The sequence below is a fragment of the Bison bison genome, unplaced genomic scaffold (assembly GCF_000754665.1).
Source record: "Bison bison bison isolate TAMUID 2011002044 unplaced genomic scaffold, Bison_UMD1.0 scf7180017864244, whole genome shotgun sequence".
Lineage (NCBI taxonomy): Eukaryota > Metazoa > Chordata > Mammalia > Artiodactyla > Bovidae > Bison > Bison bison.
The window spans coordinates 2,715,094-2,733,355 of NW_011494816.1; the positions used below are offsets into that span (position 1 = coordinate 2,715,094).

General features: G+C 36.3%; 1 protein-coding gene across 1 annotated transcript in view; it reads right to left on the bottom strand.

The window, feature by feature from the left end:
* Nucleotides 1-18,262, bottom strand: part of SCP2 (sterol carrier protein 2) — a 119,002-nt gene that overhangs the window by 41,826 nt on the left and 58,914 nt on the right. Inside the window, exon 11 of the mRNA XM_010847201.1 lies at nt 17,179-17,286. Within this exon, the coding sequence (XP_010845503.1) occupies nt 17,179-17,286 (108 nt within the window). The remainder of the gene's footprint in view (nt 1-17,178; nt 17,287-18,262) is intronic.

Here is an 18,262-nt window from a genome sequence, read left to right on the forward strand (position 1 = left end):
GGGGGGGGGGGGGGGGGGGGGGGGGGGGGGGGGGGGGGGGGGGGGGGGGGGGGGGGGGGGGGGGGGGGGGGGGGGGGGGGGGGGGGGGGGGGGGGGGGGGGGGGGGCGGGGGAGGGGAGGGAAGGACATGGGAATACCAGACTACCTTACCTGCCTCCTGAGAAAGCCATATGCAGGTCAGGAAGCAACAGTTAGAACCCGACATGGAACAACAGACTGGTTCCAAATTCGGAAAGGAGCATGTCAAGGCTGTATACTGTTACCTTGCTTATTTAACTTCTATGCAGAATACATCATGAGAAATGCTGGTCTGGAAGAAGCACAAGCTGGAATCAAGATTGCTGGGAGAAAAATCAATAACCTCAGATATGCAGATGACACCACCCTTATGGCAGAAAGTGAAGAGGAACTAAAGAGCCTCTTGATGAAGGTGAAAGAGGATAGTGAAAAAGCTGGCTTAAAACTCAGGGTTCAAAAAACTGAGATCATGGCATCCAGTCCCATCACTTCATGGCAAATAGACTGGGAAACAATAGAAACAGTGAAAGACTATTGGGCTCCAAAATCACTGCAGATGGTTAACTGTAGCCATGAAATTAAAAGATGCTTGCTTCTTGGAAGGAAAGTTATGACAAACTTAGCATATTAAAAATCAGAGATGTCACTTTGCCAACAAAGGTCCTATAGACATGAGTTTGAGCAAGGTCCAGGGGATGGTGAAAGACAGGGAAGCCTGGCGTGCCGCAGTCCATGGGCTCGCAAAGACTTGGACAGGACTGAGTGACTAAACTACAACAAAGAAATTCCCTGTGCTCTTTAAATTTACCCAACCTGTCATTTTTTGGCAATGTTGAAAGAGGAAACACTGAATATACAGTTCTTTGGCTGAGGCAAAAGAGCATAAAAATAATTTAATTTTGCCATTCTTAATATATCAAAAGAATATAATCCAGGATTGGTAATTGGCTTCACCTAAAAAATTTAGCTAGTATAGGAAATTTTCCTATTACTCTTCTCAAAAAGTTCCTAGAAAGAATGAGTTGTTTTACAGACCTATTCACAAGAATAGCACTGGATTCATAAAAACTGTATTTTGTCCTCTGGATAATAAAATCAGATTTTTAGAGTTGGGAAGAACTTATGAGCCCCCCCTAAAACTGAGTTCCCTTTCTGAATTTATGATTAATCTCTTTATCCAAAACTTGTCTCCTTTGCCCTCAATCCCTTTCTTGTCCCCTCAATCCTCTGCTAACTGAACACTAATTAGAGTCAGATGACTAAGATTACTGTTGTTGATAACATAGTTACTGTAATAAAATTGCTGTTGTATATACCATTATTAACATACAAACTCAGGTTATTTTTCCTGGCCAGATGAACTCACAGACCCCCAAGCCATGGACCACCTGCCCTGAGAATCATAAACCAAACACATTCTGACTCCCAAAACCATGATTGAAAAATGTCACATCAATGTCACAACATGATGATTAATTCCAGTCTTTGTCCTTCTTCTTTAAAACATCCCTAATTCAAAGACTAATCTGGAGTAGATCTGAGACTTGTTTCTCACTCTCATGGCACCCTGTAAATAAACCCTTACTTTGCTGCAAACGCCCACTGTTAGAGTTTGGCTTTATACACCAAACCATGGGTGTATGGCCCTTGTTTAGTTAAGGGTTTTGTTTAGTTAAAACATTAGCAATGAGAAACTGTAAGAAAACTGTAAGATTAAGTAATTTGTGAATGGAGACAAAGCAGGCTAATTCCAGAGTTGAGATTAGAATCTAGGTCTCCTGATTTACATTTGTTTTTCTCCCATACCAGCTATTTAAGAATGTTCTATCAGGAAAGATTGGTTTCATTGTCTTCCCTGAAGGCACAGCAAACAGGTCTACCTGTAATATCTGTTCTTACACCCACCCCCAATCACAGTATCTGATTCCCAAGTACCTATGACAGTTTTATTTTTTTTAATTAAATTTATTTATTTTAAATGAAAACAAAGATGAGCATTTTTAATGATAAAAGGTACAATTCACAAAGAAGAGAGATATCATAAACCATTAGACACCTAACAACAAAGAAACAAAGATACATAAAGCAAAAGTCAGAAGAAATAGAAGGGAAAAGAAAAATATATATAATCATAGTGACACATATCAACATTTCTCTGAGAATATTTTATCAAGTGCGGAAAAAGTTACAAAAGCATCTTGAATGATGTCATTAATAGTTTAAATACAATAGATTTCTATTTATATTAATTTATATTAATCTTATATTCTATACAAATATATTTAAAATTTTGTATCTAATATATTGTTAATAGATGTCCATAGGACATTTAGAAAAACTGGCAAAAAGATAAACATTACTAAATTTTAAAAAGTAGAATTCTTTTATTGTGTGATTCAGTTATACACTACACATTAGTTTTATTTTCCATTATAGGTTATTACAAGATATTGACTATAGTTCCCTGTGCTATACAGTAAATCTTTGTTGCTTGTTGCATATCTATTTTTTTAAATTAGAAATCTAGCATTCTATTCATACTAAGTCAAACAAATGGAATCAAAATGTTAGGCAAAAATTCATAAGTTTTCTAAAATATATATATTACACATATTATTTATATATATGTATACAAGTTTTCTACTATGCTTGATAAAGTCTTGAGAAAGAACATCAAAAAAAAAAAAAGAAGAGTGGGGAAATTGGAAAACATAAGACAGTTTTCTATACAACTTCAACCTCCTCAGGAAATTTAACTGCCATTTCTCCTTTGTAGGCAATGTCTACATATTTTTACAGAATATATATTTTAAACATTGTTTTAAAATAGGTAATTCTATATCTTGGAATGATTTTTTTGAATTGTGAACATTTTGAATATTAAGGTCAAAGTGAATAATTCTAATATATCCAAATTTTGGAGCAATCAGTTTTACTTGAAATCTGCCAAATAAAAAGTTTAAACATTCACGCATACTTAAGATAAAAAACAGTATTCAAACTGGTCTTATGAATACACAGGCGGGGAAATAGGGCTAGTTCTTGTCCCAAAAGAATAAATATACATAGTTTACAAATATTTGAGAAAAATATCAACTTCACCTTGATCAAATAGAAAGATACCACTTTAACCAACCTCACTAGTCAGGATGTTTAAAAATGGAGCTTATCAATGCTATGGAGACTATGGCAACACAGTCACCTTCATACACTATGGATAATAGTTCAAATGCACAATCTTTTTAGAAAGCAAAGTACAAAATTATTAAGAGCATTTAAAATGCCTTGAAAACCATTCTATGAAAATAATCAGGTATAGGAAAAGTCTTACACACAAAGCTATCTGTTCATCACATTCTTAGAACAGTGAAAAACTAGATATATACAAGTGAAATAACTGTGACATAGTTAAATAAAGTATGATCTATTCATATGACAAAGTACTATATTCCTATTTGAAATGAGTTTACAAAAATTTTTTAAATTTAGGAAAATGCTTATGATATAGTCTTAGTAAAAAATGCAAGGAACCAATTAGATATTCATCTACCCATTCATCCAACAAATATTTACAGAATGCCTATTCTGTGCTGATACTGCTCAAGGCTCAGAAGATCTAATAAATAAGATAAGCATATAAAGGAACACAGCCTAGAAATAGAAAGTTAAGTAATGAGGCTAGAGGGTATTCAAGACAGCCAAGGGGAATGAAAGAGAAGAGAGTGGAGGGGGTGGGGAGGGACAGAGAGAGAGAGAACATGAATACCCTGGAAGCACCAGATTTTGCAGTCATCTCAGTCACACCTACCACTGATATTTTAGAAGATGTGGTACACTGCATTAAATCTCTACTCATGATTTGCTTAACTCACATGTGGCAAGAAAAGAAGGAAGGAAGGGAATAAAGATTGATGTTAACTTATTTATTTGCTTTTAACAAAAGACGACTGACACTGAGAAAACATACTAATTATATGAGCTTTCTGTTTATCTGCTTCAGAATAAGCTGGCACTTCTTATACTTCTAGAATCTATAATAGATCTGTAAAGGGTGGAAGTCAAAAGTTGGCCTCAGAAATCCATTTGCCAAGAAGGCGCAGCAGACAGTTACAAAAGCATTTACATGAGTAACATTTTTTTTTTAAATTTTCCTTCCTTGGATAATTTCTGGCACTGAATCGAAAACCATACTTTTCCTCTCCTTGGAAAAAAACAGACTATCAAACATGAACATGATACTTTTATAAACTGTGAATGGGCACAGGAATAGGCATCCTGTCAAAGAAGTATATTCAAATGGTAACATACTTCTTAAAATCTCTTGTGAAGGATAAAAAAATTTTTAACCTTATTACCTCATTTTACTACCATCTTGCTTCAAAAATTTCCTCAGAAGATGTTGGACAGTCTTTTTATATAAAAATAAATAGCTTAGGAATCAGCTACATAGGCATAAAATCTGGTTGCTACTGAAAATAAACTATTTAAACATGTATCAACCACTCCACTAAGTACTGAAGATACAGAGGATTCACAGTGCTATTAAGATGAGTACAAAATGCTATGGAAATCTACAGAATGAAAAAAATTACAGGAAATAATATCTTGAGATATTATCTGTATTCTTTTGTTCGTCCTGCCTCCTTGAACACATAACTCTTCATATGCCATTAAGACAGCCAAGTACAAAAAAGTAATCATTTAGCTTTAGTTTCTGGAGAAGGCAATGGCACCCTACTCCAATACTCTTGCCTGGAAAATCCCATGGACAGAGGAGCCCGGTAGGCTGCAGTCCATGGCGTCACTGAGGGTCGGACACGACTGAGCGACTTCACTTTCACTTTGCACTTTCATGCACTGGAGAAGGAAATGGCAACCCACTCCAGTGTTCTTGCCTGGAGAATCCCAGGGACGGGGGAGCCTGATGGGCTGCCGTCTATGGGGTCGCACAGAGTCGGACACGACTGAAGTGACTCAGCAGCAGCAGCAGCTTTAGTTTCAAATTAGACATCTAAAAGTCTTGGCATAAATAACATAAAAAAGCATGTTTTTCTATTGTTGGAGCCTGGCTTTTTGAGAAAGCAAAGATTTGTTGAGTTTCAAAGGGCAAAATGCTTTAATGGACTCAGTATACACTGAAAAAGCACATTCTATGTGATGACAGCAAGTGGAAATATGAATTTACTCAAAGGAATAAAGCAGCAACTACATTAACCTTAAATAGATAAGGTTTTCTTATTAAACAAAAATAATAATTTCTTGTGGGCTTTATAACATATGTAAAAGAAAAATTCACAACTACAATATTGTAAAGCCTGGACAGGAGAAATGGAAATGCACTGTTGTAATGTTCTTTTACTACTGGTGTAGTAGTATAATAACACTTGAAGATAGGCCATAATAATAAAGATAAAATGGAGAAACAAAAAGCAATCCAAAACTAGGCCGAAAAAAAGAGAGAAACAGGAATAAAGAGCAGCTAGGACAAAGAGAACATAAACAGCCATATTAATAATCACATCAAATGCAGTCTAAATATCCCAACCAAAAGCAGACATTGCCAGTGCAGAGCAGAAAAACAAGAACCAACTAAATCCTGCCAATGCACTTTAAACATAAAATCACAAATAGGTTAAAGCTTAAAAGATAAAAAAAAAGGTATACCATGTTCAGTTCAGTTCAGTCCAGTTGCTCAGTCGTGTCCGACTCTTTGCGACCCCATGAATCTCACCACGCTGGGCCTCCCTGTCCCTCACCAACTCCTGGAGTTTACTCAAACTCATGTCCATTGAGTCGGTGATGCCATCCAGCCATCTTATCCTCCGTCGTCCCCTTCTCCTCCTGCCCCCAATCCTTCCCAGCATCAGGGTCTTTTCCAATGAGTCAACTCTTCGCATGAGGTGGCCAAAGTACTGGAGTTTCAGCTTTAGCATTAGGCCTACCATGTTAGCACGGGTTAAAAATTGAAAGCTAGAGTGGCCATATTAAATCAGCCAAAGTAGATCTCAGCACAAAGACTTGACAGAGCAAAGAAGACCATTTCATGAAGATACAGGGGAAAACGTAAAACTGTCTTTATCCACAGATGATATGATTATCTATGCAGAAAACCTGATAGCGTTTTTAAACAACTACTCAAATTAACAAGTCAGTTTTGGCAAGGCTACAAGATGAATATACAAAAATTTGATTATATTTCTATATACTAGGAATAAAAATTTGAAACTGAAAAAAATACCATTCACAACAGCACCAAAAATATGAAATACTTAGGGATAAATCTGACAAAGATATGCAAGACCTATATGATGAAAACTATATTTCTGAAAAAAGTTAAAGGCCTAAATAAATGGGGATATATATTTTGTTTATGGGTCAGAAAATTCACTATTGTTTGAGTCTCAATTCACTCCCAAATAAACCTATACATTCAACTTAACCCTAATAAAAAATTACAGGAAGGTTTTCTGTAGAAATCAACAAGCTGATTTTAAATTTCTATAGAAATGCAAAGAAGCTAGAATAGCCAAGCAACTCTGAAAAAGAATAAAATTGAGGGCTAAAGCTACCTAATTTCAAGAACTGTTATAAAGGTATAGTAATCAAAACAGCACGGTACTCATGTAAAGACAGTAAAGACAGACAAATTGGTTAACTGGAAAGAAAAGAGGAACCAGAAATAATGCCCACATATTTAGGAACTAAATCAGTAGATCTTTGACAAAGGCAATACAATGGATAAAATAGAGTTTCCAATAAGTGGCACTCCAACAACTGGAAATCACCATGTAAAAAATGGGCTCAAATTAATACTTTGTATCATCCATAAAAATTAACTCAAAATGGGTTACAAATCTAACTGTAAGGCTGAAAGCATAAAACATTTAGGGAAAAAAACACAGGAAAAGATCTTTGTGACCCAAGGTTAGAAAAAGATTTCTTAGATAGGACTTAGCCAAAAGTAAAAACTTTTGCTCTTTAAAGACACTAGTAAGAGAATGAAAAGGAAAGTCACAGACTGGGAGAAAAATCTTTGCAAAGCATATATTTTGTAAAGAACTTTTACACAGGACTAGAAAGAATTCTTACAATTCAACAAAAAGAAAAATAAATTTTGGAGAAGGCAATGGCAACCCACTCCAGTACTCTTGCTTGGAAAATCCCATGGATGGAGTAGCCTGGTGGGTTTTAGTCCATGGGGTCGCTGAGTCAAACATGACTGAGCAACTTAGAGTGCCTGAAGACTTTGGACAGAAGTTTGCAACATTGTACAGGAGACAGTGAACAAAACCATCCCCAAGAAAACGAAATGCAGCAAGCAAAATGGTTGTCTGAGAAGGCCTTACAAATAGCTGAGAAAGGAAGAGACGTGAAAGGCAAAGGAGAAAAGGAAAGATATACCCATCTGAATGCAGTGTTCCAAAGAACAGCAAAGAGATAAAAGCCTTCTTAAGTGAACAAGGCAAAGAAATAAAGGAAAACAATAGAATGGGAAAGACTAGAGATCTCTTTAAGAAAATCAGAGATACCAAGGGAACATTTCATGCACAGACAGGCACAATAAAGGACAGAAATGGTATAGACCTAACAGAAACAGAAGATATTAAAAAGAAGTGAAAAGAATACACAGAAGAATTGTGTCTTAATGACCCAGATAACCACAATGGGGTAATCACTCACCTATACCAGACATTCTGGAGTGTGAAGTCAAGTGGGCCTTAGGAAGCATTACTATGAACAAAGCTAGTGGAGGTGACAGAAGTACAGCTGAGCTCAAATAGTAAAAGATGATGCTGTTAAAGTGCTGCACTCAAGATGCCAGCAAATTTGGAAAACTGAGCAGTGGTCATAGGACTGGAAAAGGCCAGTTTTCATTTCAATCCCGAAGAAAGGCAATGCCAAAGAATGTTCAAACTACTGCACAATTGCACTCACTCCCCTTGTTGTTGTTCAGTTGCTCAGTTGTGTTCACCTCTTTGAAACCCCATAGACTGCAGCATGCCAGGCTACCCTGTCCTTCACTATCTCCTGGAGTTTGCTCAAACTTATGTCCATTGAATCAGTGATGCCATCCAACCAATGCATCCAACCATTTCATCTTCTGTCATCCCCTTCTCTTGCCTTCAGTCTTCCCCATGCTAGCAAGGTAATGCTCAAAATCCTTCAAGCTAGGCTTCAACAGTAAGTGAACTGAGAAATTCCAGATGTACAAGCTGGATTTAGAAAAGGCAGAGGAACCAGAGATCAAATTGTCAATATCCATTAATCATAGGAAAAGCAAAGGAATTCCAGAAAAATATCTACTTCTGCTTCAACGACTATGCTAAAGCCTTTGACTGTGTGGATCACAACAAACTGTGGAAAATTCTGAAAGAGATGGGAATACCAGATCACCTTACCTTCCTCCTGAGAAACCTGTATGCAGGTCCAGAAGCAACAGTGAGAACTAGGCATGGAACAATGGACTGGTTCAAAATTGAGAAAGGAGTATATCAAGACTGTATATTGTCACTCTGCTTATTTAATTTATATGCAAAATACATCATGCAAAATCCCAGACTGGATGTATCATAAGCTGGAATCAAGACCGCTCAGTGAAATATCAATAGTCTCAGATATGCAGATCACACCACCCTAATGGCAGAAAGCAAAGAAGAACTAAGGAGCCTCTTGATGAAGATCAAAGAGGAGAGTGAAAAAACTGGCTTAAAACACAACATTCAAAAAACTAAGATACATCCAGTTCCATCACTTCATGGCAAATAGATGGGGAAACAATGGAAAGAGTGACAGACTTTATTTTCTTGGGCTCCAAAATCACTGCAGTCAGTGACTGCAGCCATGAAATTAAAAGACACTTGTTCCTTGGAAGAAAAGCTATGATGAATCTAGGCAGTTTATTAAAAAGAAGACACTGGTTGTGTGAATGCAGAGGGGGCTGGTGGAGAGACTGAGAAGAGAGATCAAGCCCTGAGACTTTGGAGTGGGAGCACTGACTCCAAGACCCTAGACTACCAGAGAACTAACCCTAGAAGGTATTAAATAGTGAGAATTCACACAAAGGAAACCACTGTAATACAAGACCTGGCATCACCCAACCACCAATAGCACCCTGCACTACACACCTCATCTAAACAACAAACAAAACAAAAATACAAACCCAATCATCAGCAGACAGGATTACTACCTCACTCAGTCTTGCCCATAAGAAGAAAAACAAACAAACAAAAACTCAGCACAAACCTCACCTTATAAGAAGCTTATACAAACCACTAGATCAAACTTTGACAGCAGAAACCAAAAGGAAGAAAGAATTCAACCTTGAAGCCTGGGAAAAGGAGACCTCAAACACAATAAGTTAAAAAATAATAATAATGAAAAGGCAGAGAAACACTACACAAATGAAGGAACAAACTAGAAACACAGAAGTCCAAATGAATAAAGAGGAAATAGGCAAACTACCTGAAAAAGAATTCAGAATGATAGTAAAGATGATTAAAAACCTTGAAAGCAAAATGGAGAAAATGCAAGAATCAATTAACAAAGACCTAGAACAATTAAAGAATAAACATGCAGAGACAAACAACACAATTACTGAAATTAAAAATACTCTGCTGCTGCTGCTGCTAAGTCGCTTCAGTCGTGTCCGACTCTATGCGACCCCATAGACGGCAGCCCACCAGGCTCCTCTTTCCCCGGGATTCTCCAGGCAAGAACACTGGAGTGGGTTGCCATTTCCTTCTCCAATGCACGAAAGTGAAAAGTGAAAGTGAAGTCGCTCAAAGGAATCAATAGCAGAATATCTGAAGCAGAAGAACGAATCAGTGAACTGGAAGATAAAATGGTGGAAATAACTTCTGAAGAGCAGAATAAAGTAAAAAGAATGAAAAAAAACTGAGGATAGTCTCAGAGACCTCTGGGACAATATTAACCACACCAACATTCGAATAATAGGGGTCCCAGAAGAAGAAAAGAAAAAGAAAGGGTATGAGAAAATTTTTGAAGAGATTATAGTTGAAAATTTCCCCAATATGGAAAAGGAAATAGTCAATCAAGCCCAAGAGGCACAAAGAGTCCCATTCTGGATAAACCCAATGAGAAACATGCCAAGACACATAGTAATCAAACTAACAAAGACTAAACACAAAGAAAGATATTAAAAGCAGCAAGGGAGAAGCAACAAGTAACATACAAGGGAAACCCCATACACTTAACAGCTGATCTTTTAGGAGAAACTCTGCAGGCTCTGGCAGGAATGGCAGGATATATGTAAAGTACTGAACGGGAAAAATCTACAACCAAGATTACTGTACCCAGCAAGGATCTCATTCAAAATTGATGGAGAAATCAAAAGCTTTTCAGACAAGCAAAGGTTAAGAGAATTCAGTACCAACTTTACACCAAATGTTAAATGGACTTATATAGTCAAGAAATACAAGAGAAGAAAAAAGATCTATAAAATAAACCCCAAACAATTAAGAAAATGGCAATAGGAGCATATATATCAATAATTACTTTAAATCCTTAGATATAAATACATTAAATACTCCAACCAAAAGACACAGACTGCCTGAATGGATACAAAAACAAGACCTGTATATATGCTGTCTACAAGAAACCCACTTTAGACCTCAAGACATGTGCAGACTGAAAGTGAGAGGATGGAAAAATATATTCCATGCAAATGGGAAGCAAAAGAAAGCTGAAGTAGCAATCCTCATATCAGACAAAATAGACCTTAAAATAAAGAAGATCACAAGAGATAAGGAAGGAAACTACATAATGACAAAGGGATCAATCCAAGAGGAAGACATAACAATTGTAAATATCTATGCACCCAACACAGGAGCATCTCAATACATAAGACAAACACTAACAGACAGAAAAGGAGAAATTGACAATAATACAATAATAGGAGACTTTAACACCCCACTCACACCAATGGACAGATCATCAAAACAGAAAATTAATAAGGAAACACAAGTCTTAAATGATACATTAGATGAGATGGATCTCACTGATTTCTTCAGGACATTCCATCCAAATGCAGAAGAATATACCTTCTTCTCAAGTGCACATGGAACATTCTTCAGGATAGACCACATCTTGGGTCACAAATCAAACCTCAGTAAAGTTAACAAAATTGAAATCATATCAAGCATCTTCTCCGACCACAATACTATGAGACTAGATATCAATTACAAGAAAAAAACTGTAAGAAACACAAACATGTGGAGATTAAACAACACGTTTCTAAGTAATCAACAGGTTACTGAAGAAATTAAAAGGGAAATCAAAAAATTTCTAGGAACAAATGACAATGAAAACACAACTACTCAAAACCTATGGGATGCAGCAAAAGCAGTTCTAGGAGGGAAGTTTATAGCAATTCAATCCTACCTCAAGAAAAAAGAAAAGCATCAAATAGCATAACTTGACAACTAAAACAACTGGAAAAAGAAGAACAAAAATAAATAAATAAATAAGTAGAAGGAGAGAAATCATAAAGATCCAAGCAGAAATAAATGAAAAAGAAATGAAAGAAACAATAGTAAAGAGTAATAGAACTAAAACCTGGTTCTTTGAGAAGATAAACAAAATTGACAAAACTTTAGCCAGACTCATCAAGAAAAAAGAGAAGAATCGAATCAAAAAAATTACAAATGAAAAAGGAGAGGTTACAACAGACAATGCAGAAATACAAAGGATTATAAGAGACTATTATGAACAACTATATGGCAATAAAATGGATAACCTGGAAGAAATGGACAGATTCTTAGAAAAGTTCAATCTTCCAAGACTGAACCAGAAAAAAACAGAAATTATGAACAACCCAATTACAAGCCCGGAAATTGAAGATGTGATCAAAAATTTCCCAAAAAACAAAAGCCCAGGACCAGATGGCTTCAGAGGAGAAATCTATTACACATTTAGAGAAGAGCTAATGGCTATCCTTCTAAAACTCTTCAAAAAATTACAGAGGAAGGAACACTTCCAAACAGATTCTACGAGGCCACCATCACCCTGATACCAAACCAAAGACAATACAAGAAAAGAAAACTCAGGCCAATATCACTGATGAACATAGATACAAAAATCCTCAACAAAATTTTAGCAAATAGAATTCAGCAACACATCAAAAAGCTCATACACCATGATCAAGTTCGGTTTATTCCAGGAATGCAAGGATTCTTCAATATACTCAAATCAATCAGTGTGATACACCATATTAACAAATTGAAAGATACAAACCATATGATTATCTCAATAGATGCAGAAAAAGCCTTTGACAAAATTCAGCACCCATTTATGATTAAAACTCTTCAAAAAATGGGCATAGAAGAAACCTACCTCAACATATTAAAGGCTATATATGATAAAGTGAAAAGTGAAAGCAAGTCGCTCAGTCGTGTCCTACTCTTTGCGGCCCCATGGACTGTAGCCTACCACGCTCCTCCATCCATGGGATTTTCCAGGCAAGAGTACTGGAGTGGGGTGCCACTTCCTTCTCCAGAGGATCTTCCCAACCCAGAGATCGGACCCAGGTCTCCTGCATTGTAGGCAGATGCTTTACCATTTGAGCCACCAGAGAAGATATATATGATAAGCCTACAGCAAACATTATTCTCAATGGTGAGACTGAAAGCATTCCCCCTAAGATCAGGAACAAAACAAGGGTGTTCACTTTTATTCAACATAGTTCTGGAAGTCCTAGCTACAGCGATCAGAGAATAAAAACAAATAAAAGGAATCCAGATCGGAAAAGAAGAAGTAAAGCTCTCAGTTTGCAGATGACATGATACTGTACATAGAAAACCCTAAAGCTAGTATCAGAAAATTACTAGAGCTAATCAATGAATTTATAAAAGTTGCAGGATACACAATCAATACACAGAAATCACTTGCATTTCTATATACTAACAATGAAAAATCAGAGAGAAATCAATGTATCAATCCCATTCACCATTGAAACAAAAAAATTACATATCTAGGAATAAATTTACCTAAGGAGACAAAAGAACTGTACACAGAAAATTATAAGACACTGATGAAAGAAATCAAAGATGACATAAACAGATGGAGAGATTTCCACGTTTCTGGGTAGGAAGAATCAATCTTGTGAAAATGACTATACTACCAAACACAATCTACAGATTCAATGTGATCCCTATCAAATTACCAATGCATTTTTCACACTAGAACAAAAAATTTCACAATTCATATGGAAACACAAAACATCCCAAATAGCCAAAGTAATCTTGAGAAAGAAGAACGGAGCTGGAGGAATCAACCTTCCTGACTTCAGATTATACTACAAAGCTACAGTCATTAAGACAGTATGGTACTGGCACAAAAACAGAAACATAGACCAATGGAACAAAATAGAAAGCCCAGAAGTAAACCCATGAACTTATGGGTACCTTATGTTTCACAAAGGAGGCAAGAATATACAATGGGGCAAAGACAGCCTCTTCAATAAATGGTGCTGGGAAAACTGGACAGCTACATGTGAAAGAATGAAACACTTAGGAAGTTAGAACACTTCCTAACACCATACACAAAGATAAACTCAAAATGCATTAAAGACCTAAATGTAAGAACAGAAACTATAAAACCCTTAGAGGAAAACATAGGCAGAACACTCGACATAAATCAAAGCAAGATCCTCTATGACCCACCTCCTAGAGTAAAGGAAATAAGAACAAAAGTAAACAAGTGGGACCTGCTTAAACTCAAAGCTTTTGCACAGCAAAGGAAACTATAAGCAAGATGAAAAGACAACCTTTGGAATGGGAGAAAATAACAGCAAATGAAACAACTGACAAAGGATTAATTTTCAAAATATACAAGCAGCTCATATAACTCAATACCAGGAAAACAAACAACCTAATCAAAAAGTGGGGAAAAGGCCTAAACAGAGATTTCTCCAAAGAAGGCATACAGATGGCTAACAAACACATAAAAGATGCTCAACATCACTCATTATTTGAGAAGTGCAAATCAAAACCACAGTGAGATGTCACCTCACACGAGTCAGAATGGCCATCATCAAAAAGCCTACAAATGATAAATGCTGGAGAAGGTGTGGAGAAAAGGGAACCCTTTTGCACTGTTGGTGGGAATGTAAATTGATATAGTCACTATGGAAGACAGTATGAAGATTCCTTTAAAAACTAGGAATAAAACCCACCATATGACCCAGTAATACCACTCCTAGTCATATACCCTGAGGAAACCAGGGTTGAAAAAGACACATGTATCCCATTGTTTATTACAGCACTATTTACAATAGCTAGAACATGGAAGCAACCTAGATGTCAATCAACAGATGAATGGATAAAGAAATTGTGGTAGATATACACAATGCAACATTACTCAGCCATAAAAAGGAACGCATCTGAGTCAGTTCTGATGAGATGGATGAACTCAGAACCTATTACACAGAGTAAAGTGAATCAGAAAGAGAAAGATAAATACTGTATTCTAACACAGATATACGGAACCTAGAAAAATGGTACTGAAGAATTTATTTACAGGGCAGCAGTGGAGAAACAGACATAGAGAATAGACTTATGGACAGGGGAGAGGGGAGGAGAGGGTGAGATATATGGAAAGAGTAACATGGAAACTGACATTATCATATGTAAAAAAGATAGCCAATGGGAATTTGCTGTATGGCTCAGGAAACTCAAACAGGGGCTCTATATCAACCTAGAGGGGTGAGATGGGGAGGGATATGGGAGGGAGGTTCAATAGGGAGGGGATATATGTATACCTATGGCTGATTCTTCTTGAGGTTTGACAGAAAACAACAAAATTCTGTAAAGCAATTATCCTTCAATAAAAAAATAAATTTAAAAAAATGTAGAGACATCACTTTGCCAACAAAGGTCCATATAGTCAAAGCTATGGTTTTTCCAGTAATCATGTATGGATGTGAGAATGGGATGATAAAGAAGGCTGAGTGCCAAAGAATTTATGGTTTCAAACTATGGTACTGGAGAAGAGTCTTGAGAGTCCCTTGGACTACAAGGAGATCAAACCAATCAATCATAAAGGAAGTCAATCATGGATATTCATTGGAAGGACTGATGCTGAATCTGAGGCTCCAATACTTTGGACACCTGATGCCAAGTGCTGACTCACTGGAAAAGATCCTGATGCTGGGAAAGCTTGAGGGCATGAAGAGAAGGGGGCAACAGAAGATGAGATGGTTGGATGGCATCATTGAGTCAATGGAAATGAGTCTGAGCAAACTCCAAGAGATAGTGAAGTACAGGGAAGCCTGGCATGCTGCAGTCCATTGGGTCACAAAAAGTTGGACACAACTGAACAACAACAAAATGGACAACTCATTCACCAGCTTTCCTTTTAAGCTTTTTTTGGGGGTGGGAGTGTTTAATTTGTTGTTTGCTCCATCTGTTTTTGACATCTTAAGCAACTACATTGTTAAACAGTTGTTGCTGATTGTTTTTGACAAATCACTCTGAGGAAAATACTGTTTGCATTGGGCATGTTCTCTTTGGGTTACACAAAGGCAAGCTTTTTGAGAATGGTTTACCAGAGAACTTCCAGACAGGTCAAATAATGACAAGCCTCTAAGTATGGGGCTTTGAAAGAACTTCCGCTCAATTTTGCCTTCTCTAGTGCTGGGTAATCTGCTAGTTTTCACCATGACTGCAGGCTCTTGTTTGCAAGGCTACCATGGAGCTGGAGAAAAGGACTGATATCAGAGCAAGTAAAAAGTGCCACAAAGCTTGCTGTTCTTACAGATAGAGCTGTTGACTTCTTTTTAATAAATGTTGCTCAGACTGTTGTAAGCCTTTGTTAATTAATCAACTGAAAAAGTTGATCTTGACAATTTTTTCAAGTGTTCTTGGTAATTTTGTAACAGAGAGTATTTTCAGATGTTGTTATTCTGCCACTCTTAGTAACATCACTCTCATTCACCTCATTTTTAGATTACTTTTAAAGATATTTTAAACATATTAAACTATTTAAAGCAATAATAATAGTAATAGTATAGTGTGGGGTTTATAATACACTCAGAAGTAAATGTATGATAATAATAGCGCACAGTATCAGGGTATATGGAAATATGCTGTTAGAAAAATTCCTATAAGTGAAATTTTATGACATTATTTGAAGGTAGACCATGGTAAATTAAAGATGCATGTTGTAAATCCTAGAGCAAACACTAAAAAAATGAGAAAAGGAAACAATTCAATAGAAGAGAGAAAATAAAATACTAAAAAATATTTAGTTAATAACAAGATAGTATGAAAGAGAGAAAAGAATCAAAGAACAGACAGAATAGAAAACAAAAAGTGGCATATTATACTACAATTGTATGTGCCTGTCTACCTATTTCTATCAATGTACACTCTATCAATGTACACTCATTTTTGTTACTAGTTTATAAGATTACCTAATTTGAGTGATAAATAGAAATAAACCAAAATTAATTGCTGAAATAAATACACTATGAATTCTAATTCTTCTCTATTTTGGAATTTCTGATAATTTATACAATTTTACTTAACACATAAGACAATATTAAAAAAATACAAAACCTACCTGTCTTCATAAAATAAATCTCAGAATTTTAGTGCTAAGCTATTTTGGAAACCACTTTGTACAATTTCTTCATTTAACAATTAAGGAAACTAAGAGTCAGAGTGACTGACTAATCATTAACAACTGAAAATTAATCAAAAGAGTCATATGGCCAGTTAGTAGTAGAGCCACAGTAAAATTCTTATAACTTTCTATAAAAATTTCTATACAACACCAACCACATATGCAACTATACGTAAATAATGTGCTTATTTCAGATGATCCTATCTAGCAGATCTAGCAGTATCCCTATTTGGAAACATCTTGTTAATTAAGTTGTACACCTATTTTAGAATAATCAGACTTTTAAATATGCCTTTTGTTGAACTTAGAGTTTCAACTAATTCAAATTCTCAACAATTAATCAAGATTTTTGAACTATACTATACTTAACAAAAATTGAAAATATCATAGTTAAATAGTCATTTAAAACACTGCATACCAAAATCAGAGAATAAAATCATTCACTTAAATCAATGACCAAATCATTCACACTTATGCCAAAAATGATTTAAAAATTATGAAATCTATGTGTATCATTACCTGTAGCTCCAAGTGGGTGCCCCTTTGAAATTAATCCACCACTAGGATTTATGACCCACTTTCCTCCATAAGTATTATCTCCTCTTTCAACCAGTTTTCCACCTTGACCTACAGAAGGAAAAATAAATGTAAAAAATAACATTGGGATAAATGATATGTTTTTTTTTTAACTTATGGATAGCCAAGAATTTCTTGGACCAAACATTTCTTGATGGCTCAAACTAACATCAAACTGACATGCACACTTCTAAAAGTGAGGTAATAAATATTGGGTATTAAAGGCTTATATTTTCAGAACATTTCCTGCATGAAACAAAGCTCCTATTAGTTCCTAAGAGCTCTCTGCTTCCAAAATTGCTCTTAATATAACAGAGATTCAGAGAATCATAAGAAAAACATTGAAATAGACACAATAAAATAATACTAGGTTTAAAAATTCATAATTTTGCCAAAATGTATTCATTTCCATTTTCAACTGTACATTACATGATATAGAAATATTCTTAGTAAACAACAGTGGGGAGAGGGGAGAGAGAGAGAAAAAAAGAGCACTTTCATGAAATAAAATGGCTGAAAACACTGTTAAGCATCAGTTCAGTTCAGTTCAGTTGCTCAGTCGTGTCCGACTCTTTTTGACCCCATGAATTGCAGCATGCCAGGCCTCCCTGTCCATCACCAACTCCCGGAGTTCACCCAGACTCAAATCCATCGAGTCAGTGATGCCATCCAGCCATCTCATCCTCTGTCGTCCCCTTCTCCTCCTGCCCCCAATCCCTCCCAGCATCAGAGTCTTTTCCAATGAGTCAACTCTTCGCATGAGGTGGCCCAAGTAATGGGAGTTTCAGCTTTAGCATCAGTCCTTCCAAAGAAATCCCAGGGCTGATCTCCTTCAGAACGGACTGGTTGGATCTCCTTGCAGTCCAAGGGACTCTCAAGAGTCTTCTCCAACACCACAGTTCAAAAGCATCAATTCTTCAGCGCTCAGCCTTCTTCACAGTCCAACTCTCACATCCATACATGACCACAGGAAAAACCATAGCCTTGACTAGATGGACCTTTGCTGGCAAAGTAATGTCTCTGCTCT